Raw genomic sequence first — 16,234 nt, 5'->3', positions numbered from 1 at the left:
TTTTTTTTTTTTTTTTTTTTTTTTTTTTTTTTCAGTTAATGATGTCTCAATCGATACCGGTCGATTGATCTCAGCAGTTCGAAGCAGGATTCATCATCTAATTTATTGATTCAAAAAATTTTCTCATTTCCTCTTTAAATAATCGTGAAAAAGTCGTAGAGCTACTGAAGATATTTAAATCAACGAGGTATTTTGTCAAATATTTCGATCATTTGAATATCTTGTTTTATTTACACTCTAGAGGTGCAACGATTCTCTACGTGGATTAAAACGAGTTAAGCCTAATATCTTGTGTGACTCATCATTCTGTATGTTCAATTTTTTTTTTTATTATGGCTTGACATCGTTTTGTGGCTTATTTATTTATCTTTTTTACATGAAGAACACTTTTTGCTTTTTCATTTGTGACAAAGCAAAATAATATGTCAATCATTGCAGTTGTGAAGTGGTAAAATTATTGTCGAATTGATAATTTTTCTCAAAACAATTCAACGTTTCATCACTTCACCACTGATTGGTTGTTGTTTGAGTGGAAAGTAAAATGAAGGTATTGACAGAGTGAGTGTCATTGGCACGTGATCTGAATGGGGAATGTTGAAAATGTTTTTCAATCCATCTCGTTATTCATCAAAGCCTTTGAAAATCACATTTTATAATATTCAGGGGACTCAATCTGAAATTTTCCATTTCAATTCCCACAAAAACAAATAAAATAGTACGTTGCATCCACATGATGTTGATGTTGACCGTCAGGGTCGGACGGCGTTCGAGGGAACAGTGAAAATAAAATATAATAATGAAAGTGGCGATCGATGCACGGGGCCTCAGAAGGTAGAAGCAATTGATTGATGAAGTGTAAATAATTTGTTTTGTTTTTTTTTTTTCTATAAATTCAAGAGTTTATTTTAGTCGCTTTGCAACAAATAACTGCATGATAATCGATTAATTGAGCTGTAGGAGATATTCCGAAGCCCCGAGGTACAATTTTGGAGTGAGAACGTACCATTCTCTCTCCAAAGAAACAGAAGAGGAAACTTAATTCGATTACACATTCGTCAACGATTGAGTTTGCTTTGTATTTTGTTTTCTATCATCATTAGATTAATAGTGTTTTTGTCTCTGCCGTCTATTATCCTCTATTAATCCGTCCAACGGCATTAACTTTATACTCTTCTTTTGTTTTGTTGTTTTGTTTGTGTCTGGAAGGGGTAGTAATTGGCGTCGTATTTTCCAAAGTGGAAAAAAAAAAAAAGAGAGAGAGTGCGAGGTCGATTTTAACGACGATTTTGATAAGCTGCACTACCCATGTTGTTCTGTTGCCTCATTCCACCTCGACCACCATCACCACGCTGGAATCCACCACGACCACCTCTTGAACCATGCTGAGAGCCTCTCATTGGGCCACCTGGTCCACCTGTAATTTTAGGAGACATTCATTTATTTATCTATGAAAAATTGAGACTTGTTTCATCGTCAAAAGATTGAAATATTGCATTTTTCATAATTACCTGGGCCACGCTGCTGTGACTGCTGCTGTTGTCCACCCATAGATGACCTCATATTCCCATCACCCTGGTTCGACCTCATGTTATCCCCAGGACCCCTCGGTTTATTTTTCTTCTCCTCAATATTGAGCTTTAGACCACTGTCATCTGGATAGAGAATAGGAAGTGCATCGAGAACCTTCTGCACAACATTGGCATCCTCGAACGTGACAAATCCATAATTTGGTACTCTTCCGGAGTTGTTCTGTCCCTGTGGCCCCCCTTTACCCCTGTCATTAGTCTTGCAGTGGATATGAAGATCGACAACTTTGCCGTATCTCTCAAAGATTTTCCTGAGTTCGTTCTCTGTTGCTTGGTGTGGTACATTACCAACGAATAGTTGGTGGTGATCGGGCCACTCTCTACGTCCACGATTGTCTTTCTGGGGGGGACCTACACGAGGTGGGCGCTGTTGTTGGGGCAGTGGCAGTGGCTGTTGCTGTGTCTGATTGGCCATTCGATGAATTTGGCCTGGACCGGAAGACATGATACCTGAGGAAACTGTCGAAGAACTCGCTGTCTTCACCCCCATGGCCCGATCATCAATGGGCATGGACATGGGTGGAGGTGACATGGACAATTTCGATACCTGTGGACTGTGGCCAGGCATGACATTGGATCGGAGCGTACGTGCGTAGGATCTCTGGCTATTGGCATTGCCAGCAGCATTGTGATCAACTTCAGGTTCAACCGATGAACTCTGGAAAGTCTCGCTCTCCTGCTGTTCATTGGTCTCCTCAGTGCGAATGTCCTCGTCAACAAGAGATTGTGGCACCTGTTGTGGTGGCTCTGTCGTCGTGCTCTCCTGATCCTGAGTGGTGAATTGCTCCTGTGCTGTCTCTGTTATGTACTGGTGTTGAGTTGGGGGCTGCTGAGGTGGGGCCAGTGCTGGCTGACTGATCAGAGGCGCCTCCTCGTGGACACTTCCGTTGATAACTGGTTGGATGCCTGGATGAACCTGAGGCTGAGGGGGTGGAGGGTAGTAGATCTGTTGCTGGGGCGGAGCGATGCCTGGCTGTTGAGCTGGAATGAGGTTGGTGTGAGCCTGCTGCTGCTGTTGCTGCTGCTGCTGTTGTTGTTGCTGCTGCTGCTGCTGCTGCTGCTGGTCTCCAACAGTCTGCACTGTCGAGGGATGATGGCTGTCGTCTTCTTCGGCCTCTGAGCGACCCTCACCACCGTCACGCTCGCCACCCTCACCCAGACCCGTCTCACTCTCCAGCTCACCCTCCTCCTCGTCGGGAAAGCCTAGATCCTGGTAACGGAAAATGTCGTTGTGGACGTAGTATGTTTTGGGAGCCTGCGCTGCCAATACAAAGGTCTGGGTGAAACGACGCATTGGTTGACCTGCATTTGAGAGCTCTCCTGACACCTGGACATATCATTATTATGAGGGAATTTTCAATGTCCTGTTGAATATTCTGTTGCTGTCACATTCCACAAGGGAAAATATTTCATTGTATTTCTCACCTGAACAACAACACCATCACCGAGAGTAGCCTGAGAGTCGACCTGAGTAATTTTGGCATGGCAATCGCAGAAATTGAGCTGCTGAATCTTCTGATGAATCTCTTTCTGTCCAATTGCTGGGATAATCTCGCGATCAGTTATACTCAGTCCTCCATGGAGAAACGATGAGTTGTTGCTGTAGAATCTTGAAAAAGCAAAAAAGAAACCAAAAATTAAAATGAAATTGACTAGAACAATACTACAACGATGATTTATAACTAAAAATCAAGATTACCTGTGTAAATGAATTGGTGCTTGGTTGAGCAACGTGTAATATTGCCGGACAAACTCACGACCGACAGACTGAGCCGAGGGGGTTGCCTCCATGACCATTTCCTTTATATCACCTTGATGTTACAACTTCCACACGAATAATATCGTTGCCAATTTCCTCAAATCTCAAGCTCTTATCTTTTCTTGTAATGTCCTCGAGTCTCAGGAGGCAGGTTTCTGAACACAAACAAGCCAAAACAAATCCTCAATCAAGCTTCGTCCCATCAGTTATCTTAATGAGCTCCTAATTTATAAAGTCGAGAAATTACTTACATAAAATGATTTTCTCAATTAATTCCAAGATATATCTAGATATATCTAAGGCTGATTCATTCATATTCTAGATAAAAAATCTTAATCGGTACAGTTTAATGAATGATTCAATGATAAAATAAAAATTTCAATTAATTTGATAAAAGCACAAACAATTTTGGAAACAATAGTTTCCACAATTGATATGTTGAATTAATTCACGGAGAAGAAAAGACACTGAATAATTGTGGAAATCAATAGAATCCCCAAAAAAATCATTAGAATGAATCTAGCTCCAACAAAGACTTCTCGCGTGTGTCTAAAACTCGAGGCACATGGCGAAATTTTTTTCCCGAGTCTCCACGCACCCACGCACGCACACACACACGGCCTTCAGGCACCTCCCTCACCCTGCCTTCTTAATAACTCAAAAGCCCTCAATCACAGCCTCTCGCACCTTCCAGAAAAATGAAAAACCAAAGACGTAAAAAGTTTGTGGATTACGGCGTATTAAATCACGTCGTGAGACTGAGGAAACTTCCAGGGACCGCCCGGCGCAAGCATGGCGATTTTTTGGACGCTCCGAAGCGCCAAAATCCCCAGGATCTACTCCAAATTCTCTCCACTCTACAAATCTTCCCGATTCTCTTCCTCTTATCCCCCCATCCCCACCCCCCAAATTCCTCTATCTCAAGAATAAAAAAAACTTTGATAAGAATTTCCGAGTGATTTTCCCATCAATGAGGGAAAATTCACTGAATATCAAGCTGAACTCACCCTCTGGCGTATTTCCTCTCGTAAACTCTCTTCCTCGTGTGTCAGAGCTGTCCAGCGCCGGAATGTCGGTTAGATTCGAGCCGGGACTCCCGAAAAAAAAAAACGAGTGCTCGAAATATTCTCCCTTGGAAAAATGGATCAAACAACAAACGTCCAGTCTGCCACCACTAACCCCCAACAGCTCAATCGTAGGCAAAAAATGTACAATCTCCCAACGATTAAAACGTATATTATCGTAAAAATTTATTAAATACAAAAATTAATGTACAAACATTAACTCTATCCTCTATTTCAGAGTTTGGTACTTGGTTATTGAGAGAGGGGGATGTAGAATAGTTATGACTTGTTTCTCTTTATTCTGTCTCTGTTACACAAAAAAAAAAAAGTCAACCGGAGGAGCACTCGTGGTATCAGCACACAGCGAAACCCTGCACACTGGAATTATAGTACACCGTATGAGCCGGTAAAATACACGGGGATAATTGAAAGGGATTGTTGGCTAACTTCGGGATATTTGTGTTCCTAAAATGAATTTGGCCATTTTGTGGTGTAGCTTTTGGATTCACACTCTGGTGGATGGCGTGAGGAACTAAGATCTTGTGGTGGATTTCCAACGGTTGTTCATGAATAATTTTATTCTTATGGATTTTTATTCACGTATTTTATGGATTCACAAGTGGCAAAACATTGAAACGGCGGCAAGACTTTTTTTTTCTTCCAATGGAGCTTTTAAGATTCGATTTTTCATGATAATTCCAGTGGTGACATCTGCAGGACTGGAAAATATCACCATTACGACATTTATCATGACTCATAGAAAATTTTTACTCATTTACAAATGATAATGCACCTTTTTTAGAAGTGACTTCATATTCAACTTTGAATTGTCTTTTGAGGAAAAAAAATTCCAATCATTTCTTTTTTATCGACAAATCTTTGCTTCAATAGAATGAAGAAAAAAAATGCTGCTCATTCACTCAATGTTCATATATGGGTTGAATGAAATAAATTAACATATTAATTATGTACACAAAATGAATTTATTTAATCCTATTAACTTAGCAATAAGGAAGCAATTATTCTTTTTACGACACGTACTTAATCGTAAACATAAAACAATTTCTACATGTAGAAACTGTCACTAATTTGTTCTGTTCGTATCATTTTCCATTCTTTTGTTTTTTTTTCAGTAAAAAGTACATTGCCTGCTTACTTAAACACTAGTAGTAGTAAATATCAATTATAGACAAAATTAAAATAATCTTATTGTTAAAAAAGGTGTGAGGACATACGTCGATTACTTCAATCATTTTTTACGTTCACATCGTAATTATTGTTTTACTATTGTGTCACTTAATGATTAGACAAATTCATACATTGTTGGCCTTTTTTCGCTCTTAATCTATTCATCTTTTGTACAAAATGTTGGATGGAGTGAATGAATCATTGATAATTTTTGTTGAATTCTTTTGATAAATTATGAAGTGACTGAAAATAGTGAAGAAGACTGGGGGTGAATTTAATGAATTTGTACAAAAGACGAGAGATAAAAGTGACAAGGGAGAAAAATACAGTTTAGAAAACACATGTACGTCTCCAGTATGTACACAATAATACATATCAAGAGCGTTAATGAATCCATAATTTCTAATATTTTAAACTTATGTGTGTAAAGAAAATAAGCCACCTGAAATAATGACGGAGCAAGCAAAATTTTAATATTCTTCATTTGAGGGGTTTATGAACGATGAAAGAACGAAAGTAAAGAATCGATCATTGCTTTACAAGCTATTGCTGCTTCTGTTGGTGATCTTGGTGGGTGTAATTATTTTGCGACAGTTGTCTGCGTTGTTGCATGTCTTGTGGTTGAAAATGACGGGGCTTAATGGAATGATGATTCGACGAGTTGTGAGATTTGTTGTGGGGCAGGGAGCCTGTAAAAATCAAATTAAAATTATTTAAAATTCCACAAAAAATAAGTAACAATGCTGATAACACAGGTCTTAATGCTGGATATATTAAAATTCACGAAATAATTTATAACAAGTGGAGAGGGAAAGAGAGGAAGGGAATTCCATGCAGAAGGTGAAGCAGGCAAAAGTTAATAAATGAAAGGGGAGATGAGAGGATAAAACGATTCACAAGAAGCCTTTTAGTTAAATGAATATTTTTGGTTCTTCATGCAAGTGGAATAAGTTTTATTATTTCATTAATTTTTTGTATTATTTTTGTATCCTTATTCCACCTTCGAAGAACCTTTTTTTTCGATTTTTTTTTCTTTAGATAAATGAGGTGGTAAGGAAAGATTAAGGGGACACTCACCAGCGGTTACAATGCCAATTAGCATTGATGTCGCGATTAATGATATTCCATTAATAGGGTTGGTGCCTTTGGTTCTGGCGACCACCACCCCTCTGCTTGCCGCCGTAGCCTGAGCCTCCTGAAACACACCCATGTCGCACTGTTAGTCCAATTTTATGGACATTCCCCCCCTTTACACCTTCCACCGAAGTTATTTTCAACTTAACTCAATATTAAAAAAAAAAAAAAAACAAAAATAAACAAAGATTGTAGAAAAAAACAATCAAAACAAATTGTGAACAAGAATCATTGATTATGATTAATTAAAAACGAATAATCTGGTGACGTGTTTTGAATAAGTCACTTAAACTAATTTTTATTTGATTATGCAAAAAAAAAAATCTACCACACGCACACTGCATGGATCAACTATTCGTCTATGAAATCATTAATTCAATTATTATTCGAAATTCATTTGATTTCTTTTGTAATTAATGTACAGAACAAAAAATAGAAAACTAGAGAAAATATTTGACTACATAGAGGCTACAGGCTAAGGTAGTAAGCTGTAGGCTGCGTCCCAATTCATATACCTCCCTGTTTATTTTTTAAATCCCTCTCACATTTCTGGCCTTATCATTTTTCTGTTTTTAATCAATTCAATTTACCCTGTGATAGATTTAATGGATATGAATAGAGGCACAAATGAGTGATGAGAACAAAAAAATGATCGCCAGAAATGTAATCGGGATGGTATTAATTAAAGGAGTGAATTGAAATTTATCCATAAGGGTGTGTAACTCAAAAAACCAACTAAAAATTTTAATGACAAAAAGAAATAATAAATTGACAATTTGCAATAATTGAAGAACCACGTGGTAAGTGTTAAGGGGAAGGAATGAGAGATATTTAAATGATAGGTTTTTGTGAAGAATATTGTGTACGTCCTGTAAAATATATTGAAATATAGAGCGCTGGTGTTACCATGTGAATGAGTGACAAGCGCATTCATGCAAGTGTATGGGTGAGATGATACTTTAATTATTTTTAAACTATTCGTTCTAATCGATTTGTGAGGGGCGTAACGGTCGTGAGAGGATAACCTGGGTATGTTTTTTGTGGTATCTCGGGGTCACAGAGAAATATATGAACAGGTGTTTTTTTTTTTGGGAGAAAGTAAAACTGGGGAGATAATTGTTGATACCGATTTTAATGGAGGGTGAACAAAAACAATAGATAAGGAACGCTAATGCGTACCTTTACCCCGTGCACCACCGCGCCCGCCATTGTAGCCACCATCGTAACTACCCCCGCCATAGCCATAGCCGTCTGCCGTTTTCATGGAACACACGGTATAAGAGAGACTTTAGTTATTTAATTGTTCGATGAGAGGTTTTTTTTTTATTTTCTGATTAGATTTTATGGTGAGGTTGTCTGCGTTGCTCTCCTCTGAAATCTCGTTGTAAAAATTATGATTTTAAGGAGTTGAGACGATGATTGTTCGAGGTGTGGAACAGTGACTGACAATTGAAAATTAAACTCATGTTTTAAAAGAAAATGTTAAATTTTACTTATCACATTTCACGATTTTTACAATTTGTTAACAATTGAATTATCTCGATAACGAGTGATTTTAAGGGGGAAAATGTTGGTAAACATTTTCTCGTGATATCACTCATATTAAATACAAATAACAATTGACGGGTCTCGTTAACGATTGACTTCATAAATACAATTTTATTAATAAGGAGAAAAACAATTCTCCATCATTTCACCACTCCACTACCTCTTCAATCTCCTCCTGAGGCTTTGACAGAAGTGCAACAGCTAAACAATATGGTTCTATCTTACTTTGTTAATCGAAAAATGAAAATTAATTCTAGTTTTAATGTTCCTCCCTTAGCCATAATACTAGGATATCCCTAAACTAAACAGATTTAAACCCACAATGACTATCTCTGAAATAGGAGAAATAAACTGCAATTGAGGAATATTTTTTCCTTCCTTCTTCGATTTATATTCCGTAGCCATGAAATGATAGAATTGATTTTCATAATGACGTTATCAATGCGATTTTGAAAAGGTTGGGATTAAAATATAGACTCCATGCGTGATGGGAAAGAGTTGTTGGGTGGATGATGATGATGATAATGATGATGATAAGCAGGAATGAATGGGCTTTACTCGATTTTTCATCTCGTACCCCTCATTGTGCTGTTCACTTTTCCTTCATTTTTATCATTACGAGCTTGTTATCTTAATTATAATATTTCTATTTATCTGGATTTAATTGAACTAATGACACCAAACAGCAATGCGCAAATGCTGAGCAGATTATTCCACAGACTTGTAAAAAAAATCAAGTTCATACGTCATCGTTATCATAGAAATTATGTAAACATTCTGTAATAATAATCATGGATTAGATTGAAAATGAGTGCATCTGTCTGCTAATCTGTGAATGTTGTTTCATTCAACTGGGCATATTCTAACATTAAAACTACGATACGATGCAGCTGTCTTCTAATCTCATTTGATAACAACAAATATTCCAAATGTATTATCATAAAAAATACAAAAAACTAAACGAAAGTTCAATTCAACTGGAAATTATTGACTCGAGAATAATTCACGTAATAAAAAAAATGAAGAAGAGTCGGGAGAGCCTTAAAATTAATAAGTACTGTAATTACCGTAACCATTGTAATCGTAGGGAGCGTATCCAGCGCTGTAGTAGTCGTAATTGTAACCATCATATCCACCACCATAGCCACCCTGACCGTATCCATAGCCACCGCTGTAATTGCTCTGGCCCCAGCCTCCCTGGGCTCCAAATCCTCGGCCGCGGCCTCGTCCACGACCACCTCTGGCAACAGCACCACCTCTCATTCCACCCATGCCATCTGGTTTTGGTGTAGCTTTCTTTACATCAACCTGCAAACAATAAAAATTATGGAATTAAATATAGAGTTGTTTTTATTTCGTACGGAGTGATGTTGAGGGAAAAAAAAATGTTAAATTTCAATGATTACGAATTTCTCACCTCTTTGCCATTGATCGTTTGTTTTGGTGTCTTGAGGAGTTCGTTGACCACCTGTTCTGATTCAAACGTGATAAAGCAGAAACCCTTCCTCTGGTTCTTTGTCTTATCGAATGGCATTTCGACATCAACGATGGTGCCGAATTGAGAGAAGAAGTTCTTAATGTCATCGTCAGACAGTTCAGTAGACAGTCCTCCGACAAAGATTTTTCCGTGTCGTGCCTTGGCTTTTTTCGGGTCAACTTTTTTGTTGTTGATGATGTGGTCACCAGCTTGCATAATCTGAACAGAAAGACAATTGTCTGGTTAGAATTTGTACCAGAGAGGGTGAATATTTTTGGGGGATATTTTTTTAGCTTCAGCAGCCAAGGTTGTCCTCACTTACACTCAGTAGCAGAACTGACTATTAAAATCATCATTTTGAATGGGGGAATAGAAAAAATTAATGGGAAAGTAGTAAAACAGGAGCAATTAATTTGTCAAATATCCCGAATTACCACTTGCCATTCTCAATTGGAATGAAAAATAATTACCTTGTCCAGCGATTCAGCCTTGGCAAAGACGATGAATGCAAAGCCCCTTGACCTTCCAGTGTTGGGATCTGTCTTGACATTGATACTCTCGATGTCTCCATATGAACCAAAGTGATCTCTTAGTTCCTCTGAAAAAATAAAACAGCATTTCATTAATAAAAATGTCTTACATCCCTTCATGTCAATTGGTCTCATAAAAAAAAAATCATTAATTTGTTAAAAGTAAGCTCAGATATCTATTAGTCTCATACAACAGTGCCATTCTGCTGTCCGAAGGTGTCCTAAGATAATAATACATCATTGCTGATTTTTTTTTCTCGACTTTAATTTGGAAATCTCCAAGACTCTATCAATAATCATCAATAAAAATTATACTCACTGTCAGTGGTTTCCCAACTGAGACCTCCAACGAACAATTTCCTGAATGTACAGAAAAAAAATAACACGAATAAATAATTGTCCCCAAATACTCAAGTGAAAAAGATTCATATCATATTGTAAATCAATGGAATTGAATGATTAAGTACCTGTCATTCAGCGACTCCTGGTTGTTACCGCCAGCAGACCTGCAAATGAATCGAAAAAAATATTAGATAAATGTGAACGATAAAATCTGGTTAATAAGTGACATGTACTAAATCATTAAATCTCTCGAATATTTCAGTAAATAAAAATAAACGCAGCCAAAGAAAATCTGATCCCTCAATGAAAGTAATCCATTATCAAAAAGGAACATTGATTCGACCCCTGGAATGATCTCGAATTGCTGTTAAAAATAGAAACAAACAGGGAAGAATAAATTCAACACCGAGCACACACAGAGAGCGAGAGAGAGAGAGAGAATAAGTTTGATTCCCTTCCAGTTTTCTCTACTCTATTACAACAACAGAATATGTGGTTAATTAAATTTATCTCTATTTCCTTAACAAACTAAATAAAGAAATCATGTACGGTGTATATGATGTCTCCACAACACATAACAGAAAATAGTAACAAGTGTATTCTCCCAAATGACAAATTTTGAAGAGAAACGCCGATGACAAGGGATTATTACAGTCAATAGATATTCGATACAACAGACCCCTAAAAGAATAAAGTACCTAGCCAATAGAAAAGTCATAATAATAACGAGATGAAAAACGAAAAAAAAATGGGAAAATTTTAAGAGAATGAGGAAAGCAAATAAAAAGTTTCTAAAAAAGAAAAAAAATGGGAAAATTTGATCGATTATATGTCAAGACTCCAGTTGCCACACAGCTGCGCCTAAGGAAAACAATAATTAAACTTGTTCATCCACATAATCAACGAATAGTATATTCTCTTAACTGCTGATAGGCCCAAAGGAATTGATAATTGGGTTGACTCTGAACTGGAACTCTATTACAAATATGGGAATGCTATAAAAAAAAATCCACTGAATCTTTCTCTTTTTCATAATCTCTTAAAAATGATTTTACACATATTTGTCTCTCACAAGTGGCAAAGATAATCTCGCATTACAATACCCATATGATTTGTTCTCTCAAAATGTCATGAACTTGATAAATTTATTCACAAATTCATCGGCAAATAAGTATTTGATCAATTGCATCGAGTGGTGATGTACTTTTCCTCCAATTTTTATGATATGTTTGCTCAAAACACAAGCTGCGGTGGAATAATCTCACATTTTCACTAGAAAATTTTATATTTGCTGTTTCATTGAACTTTTGGCTTTCTGTTTTTTTTGNTTTTTTTTTTTTTTTTTTTTTTTTTTTTTTTTTTTTTTTTTTTTTTTTTTTTTTTTTTTTTTTTTTTTTTTTTTTTTTTTTTTTTTTTTTTTTTTTTTTTTTTTTTTTTTTTTTTTTTTTTTTTTTTTTTTTTTTTTTTTTTTTTTTTTTTTTTTTTTTTTTTTTTTTTTTTTTTTTTTTTTTTTTTTTTTTTTTTTTTTTTTTTTTTTTTTTTTTTTTTTTTTTTTTTTTTTTTTTTTTTTTTTTTTTTTTTTTTTTTTTTTTTTTTTTTTTTTTTTTTTTTTTTTTTTTTTTTTTTTTTTTTTTTTTTTTTTTTTTTTTTTTTTTTTTTTTTTTTTTTTTTTTTTTTTTTTTTTTTTTTTTTTTTTTTTTTTTTTTTTTTTTTTTTTTTTTTTTTTTTTTTTTTTTTTTTTTTTTTTTTTTTTTTTTTTTTTTTTTTTTTTTTTTTTTTTTTTTTTTTTTTTTTTTTTTTTTTTTTTTTTTTTTTTTTTTTTTTTTTTTTTTTTTTTTTTTTTTTTTTTTTTTTTTTTTTTTTTTTTTTTTTTTTTTTTTTTTTTTTTTTTTTTTTTTTTTTTTTTTTTTTTTTTTTTTTTTTTTTTTTTTTTTTTTTTTTTTTTTTTTTTTTTTTTTTTTTTTTTTTTTTTTTTTTTTTTTTTTTTTTTTTTTTTTTTTTTTTTTTTTTTTTTTTTTTTTTTTTTTTCATATTTTTGTTTTATATCATCTAGGGCTGGTGATAAATACCGTGGGCACCAGTCACTCGCCGGTACTCAGAGTTGTCGGTAGGTTCTCGGTAAGCCAGTTGCGAGCCGCCCGCCCATATTCGCACTGGGTCGTTTGCCACCTGCAGACCAAGCCACATAAACTGGGTTAATGGCGCTCCACGTAGTCTGTTGACAATAATTTTTTTCGCATTTTTGGTTTTTTTGGTTTATTTATTTTGGCCCTAGTGACTCTGTTGCTTCGGTCACGCCCCAAAATAATCACTTCAATTTATATATTTTATATGCAATTGAACTCTACTGCGTGACCCAGCAGGCAAGGTGATTTGTATTTTTCATATTCTCTGTGCGAAACAGTACTTTGACTCGAACTTCCAGTGCTTGTGCCGTGACGATACTTGACGATGAGACGATAGTTAAATTTTTTTTTATCACAAGGCTTCAAAGATACTCTCTATTGTGATATCCCACAGGCAATCAATCGTTTTGAGGATTTCTCAATTTCCATTGGTTCTACTCGACAATTGATTCAGTTAAATTCAGCTGCAATCGAATGAAAACACGGCAGTTGACTCTCTCACGGCTGGCACAAAGATAACATTTATAAATCTTCCAAAAGAAAATCTAGTTATTGGAGAAAAAAAATGATAAAAAAAAGAAATAACATTTTTTTACAATTAATTAGCCGATAAATTTTCAAGTTCTCTTCAATCATAAAGTATCTACCGATTGACAGGATTATTATATCATTTACAAATTTTATTAAAATCGTTTACAATCAATTAATTCATAAAGGTAGGACTGGAAATTAAGGTGTTTTACATTAGATTTACAAAAAATTTTTCAGTATTATACTACATACTAAGACAAAATCCATTAATTTTAAGGTTTCAAATGTTTTTCATTCCTATGAAAAAATTGCATTGATTACGGGAGAATGACTTACAATAATTTCATGACTATTATTTTTTCGATCGATAGAATCATGTGAAAAGAATGAGAATTGATAACCATCTGTGGAGAGCCGCCGGCCATTGGCACCAATTGTATTCTAGGTTTTTCCCGTAACGTCAACGTCTCCGATTTCAAATCTGCACGATTTTTACGTAATTTATTATGAGCGAGGGGATGCAAAACTTGAAAATTCAGCACATTCATCTACAACATGGGTCAAATCAATCAATCAATCAATTAATTTGAAGATTGCATCCCCTTTCCCTTTTGAACAGAATTAATCTCTAAAATTACTCATCTAGACAATGCTTACCCGTCATTTATTTACTCAATCTTTACTCATTTTTACGCATATTGGCTGTGGAATTATCAACACGAGAGATATTAAATAGTGACAATTGGAGATATAAATTGCGACTGAAATATATAGTACAGTAAAATCGGCCGTCGAGTGAATCCAAGTTTGTGATTGCTGAAAGTGTGGAATAGAAAAGAGAAGAGAAAACCTTGACCGCTCGATGAGATTAAAATTCTTACAGACTATTTTAACAATTTATTCGTAAGTTTTATCATTTCACATTATAATCGAATCCACGAGATAAGTGCGAAATTATTGTCTTCTGTTAATATATATATATTATTATTAATTTTTTTTTTAACAAAATCGTTACTTATCACGCGTTACAATTGACAAATGGTGGAGGATTTTACAAGTCTAGAAATTCATGTGCAGATTTACGAAGACGTTGCGTACATAAATTATTACAATTTCCGCCAATTGTTGCAGAAAATATAAATGCTACGAGCAGGAAATAATTATTCATAATCGTCCATTAATAATTGTGAAATGGTTCGCAATGTGACCTAAACCTCCGGCTATTATCAGCCATTTTACAAAGTCGCCTACTATTGCGTCTTCTCATTCCCTCATGCGTGGGTGCGTCTTGGACGCCAATGCCGGCCCAATGCCCAGCGTCTCCACAAAGACTACATAATTTCCATGAAAAAATCCCGTGAATCCAAAAAATACAACCACTCACTCACCCAAGAGCTAACAATCTCCCATAACCCGAGGAAAAATAGCAGACACGCGATAAACCGACGCGGATGCATTTGGATTTTCTCAACTCTCATTGCTTTATCATATTCTCAACTCCTCGCTGGCGGCAACGCGCGTCTGCCATTTTGTCTCGAGCAAGTCCTCGATAAAATTCGGAATTATTATCTTTTATCACGAAAAATCGAATAATCTGAGGGACGAAATGTCACGAGAGGAAAATTAAGAATGGAAAAGAAGAATAGACCCGTAAATAGAAACAATAAAAATTCGATGAAAAGTCTTACCTGTCTTCCTGGGAATCCTGTCCATTTTCTGTGGCGTCACCGCCGCCGCCATTTTCCGCCTCTCCGTTCTGCTCGAAAGACTGGTCGGCGATGTCCTCACTGAAGTCCTTATTCTCCTGATCAGCCATTATTCAAACTTTTATTGTTTATTCAAATGAACAAATTAATTTTTGAAATAATTGCGGATTTTTTTCGCGCAATTCAACTAATTCACTCGGGCGAACGAATTAGTTTTATCGAATGGAGTTTATCAATTTAATTAACTTCTTGTTAAAGAGAAGATAATTAAGAAAAATCAATCACTAGAGACGCGGAACTGAGGTGAATAATAAATACACGTCCGTACGCCTCGGCTGCCGAATGGAGAAGGAAGGCCGACAGCCAAACGACCAGTCACTTCGAGATTCACGAGACTCGACGAAGCGCAGTGCATTCTGGGTAGGGATATTCCCCCCTTGATGCCCTCACCCTCATTTTCCGGACAAGCGACCAATGAGAGAACAGACTTCAGGACCGCGCCCCGAGGGTATCAGGCCCCTTTTTGCGCCAATAAAAAAAATAAAAATAAACCAGAAAATATTCAAGGGGCATTAAATATGCCGATAAATGGCACAAAATTATATATCACGGCGATATATTGTTTTCGAATCATCGCAGCAATCTTAATATTGCTATTGCTAATCATCAATCGGTATTTCTACGGAATTTCGGAGGTAACGCGTGTGGAAAATTCCACCGGAAATTACACGCCAATCGTCAATAGAACTGTTGGAAAACCGAGTTTTTCTTGAACGTTTTGAGTTTTTCCTGTTGTGGGATTTTTTTCAAGGCTCTAGGACAATTCACAGGATTAATTTCGAGTTCTTAGATAATTATCAGGAAATATTGGGGTTCTCCAGTGGCCGGCATTGCAGCAGCCGTCCCTGAAAAACCGATCGATGAGCGTCAAGAAGCACGATGCTTCCAGCTTGTGAAAACCGTCGCTAGAGAGCGATTACGTTCCAATTTCCAGCCAATGAATTTCGCTGATACATTTGGAATGAAAAAAACCGGCCAATCAGAAACGAGCCCGCTCTATTTGATGGCGTCATTTCCTTGGCAGTCGTTTTTTTTTTATGAGAAAATCAATAGAGCGTGGGTTTACATCCCGCGCGTTTTGTCAAAAGCTTGGGTGAAATTTTTTACGCCTGGGAATAATTAATTATTCTGAAGACGAAATTAAAAAAAAATCACATAGACAATTGTTGAATGTTGACTTTCT

General features: G+C 35.7%; 2 protein-coding genes across 10 annotated transcripts; both read right to left on the bottom strand.

The window, feature by feature from the left end:
- Nucleotides 1-318: 318 nt before the first annotated feature.
- On the bottom strand, nucleotides 319-5,240 carry LOC107045447 (ras GTPase-activating protein-binding protein 2). 2 transcript variants are annotated; one of them, XM_015267737.1, is made up of 5 exons: nucleotides 4,353-5,240; nucleotides 3,286-3,500; nucleotides 3,012-3,195; nucleotides 1,509-2,913; nucleotides 319-1,414 (listed from the first exon to the last, which is right to left on the bottom strand). In XM_015267737.1, the coding sequence occupies exons 2-5, from the start codon at nucleotides 3,381-3,383 to the stop codon at nucleotides 1,275-1,277; spliced, it is 1,827 nt and encodes a 608-aa protein (XP_015123223.1). In that variant the 5' UTR covers nucleotides 3,384-3,500; nucleotides 4,353-5,240; the 3' UTR covers nucleotides 319-1,274. The 2 variants fall into 2 exon arrangements, with proteins under 2 accessions (XP_015123223.1, XP_015123224.1); XM_015267738.1 differs by lacking the exon at nucleotides 4,353-5,240 and adding an exon at nucleotides 3,597-4,244.
- A 133-nt stretch (nucleotides 5,241-5,373) lies between these two features.
- Nucleotides 5,374-15,383, bottom strand: LOC107045448 (RNA-binding protein squid). 8 transcript variants are annotated; one of them, XR_001461435.1, is made up of 9 exons: nucleotides 14,974-15,383; nucleotides 10,754-10,792; nucleotides 10,606-10,646; nucleotides 10,227-10,354; nucleotides 9,697-9,975; nucleotides 9,347-9,587; nucleotides 7,911-7,982; nucleotides 6,675-6,792; nucleotides 6,195-6,286 (listed from the first exon to the last, which is right to left on the bottom strand). XR_001461435.1 is itself a non-coding variant. In XM_015267739.1 (8 exons), exons 1-8 carry the CDS (start codon nucleotides 15,099-15,101, stop codon nucleotides 6,141-6,143), a joined length of 1,074 nt encoding a protein of 357 aa, XP_015123225.1. In that variant the 5' UTR covers nucleotides 15,102-15,383; the 3' UTR covers nucleotides 5,374-6,140. The 8 variants fall into 8 exon arrangements, 4 of the variants coding, with proteins under 4 accessions (XP_015123225.1, XP_015123226.1, XP_015123227.1 ...); XR_001461436.1 differs by having other exon boundaries at nucleotides 9,353-9,587; XM_015267739.1 differs by lacking the exon at nucleotides 6,675-6,792 and having other exon boundaries at nucleotides 5,374-6,286.
- Between the last annotated feature and the right edge of the window lie 851 nt (nucleotides 15,384-16,234).

Source organism: Diachasma alloeum, unplaced genomic scaffold (genome assembly GCF_001412515.2).
Source record: "Diachasma alloeum isolate Michigan unplaced genomic scaffold, Dall2.0 Dall_scaffold_00937, whole genome shotgun sequence".
Lineage (NCBI taxonomy): Eukaryota > Metazoa > Arthropoda > Insecta > Hymenoptera > Braconidae > Diachasma > Diachasma alloeum.
This window is presented reverse-complemented; position numbering and strand designations above follow the sequence as displayed.

Coding starts and splice junctions, on each gene's coding strand:
- LOC107045447 (XM_015267737.1), bottom strand. CDS start 3,383: ATGGTCATGGAGGCAACCCCCTCGGCTCAGTCTGTCGGTCGTGAGTTT. Junction 2,914..3,011: donor GTGATGGTGTTGTTGTTCAG/GTGAGAAATACA, acceptor TGATATGTCCAG/GTGTCAGGAGAGCTCTCAAA. Junction 1,415..1,508: donor GTCACAGCAGCGTGGCCCAG/GTAATTATGAAA, acceptor CTAAAATTACAG/GTGGACCAGGTGGCCCAATG.
- LOC107045448 (XM_015267739.1), bottom strand. CDS start 15,101: ATGGCTGATCAGGAGAATAAGGACTTCAGTGAGGACATCGCCGACCAG. Junction 9,588..9,696: donor AAACGATCAATGGCAAAGAG/GTGAGAAATTCG, acceptor TATTGTTTGCAG/GTTGATGTAAAGAAAGCTAC. Junction 7,983..9,346: donor CTACGATTACAATGGTTACG/GTAATTACAGTA, acceptor TGAAAACGGCAG/ACGGCTATGGCTATGGCGGG.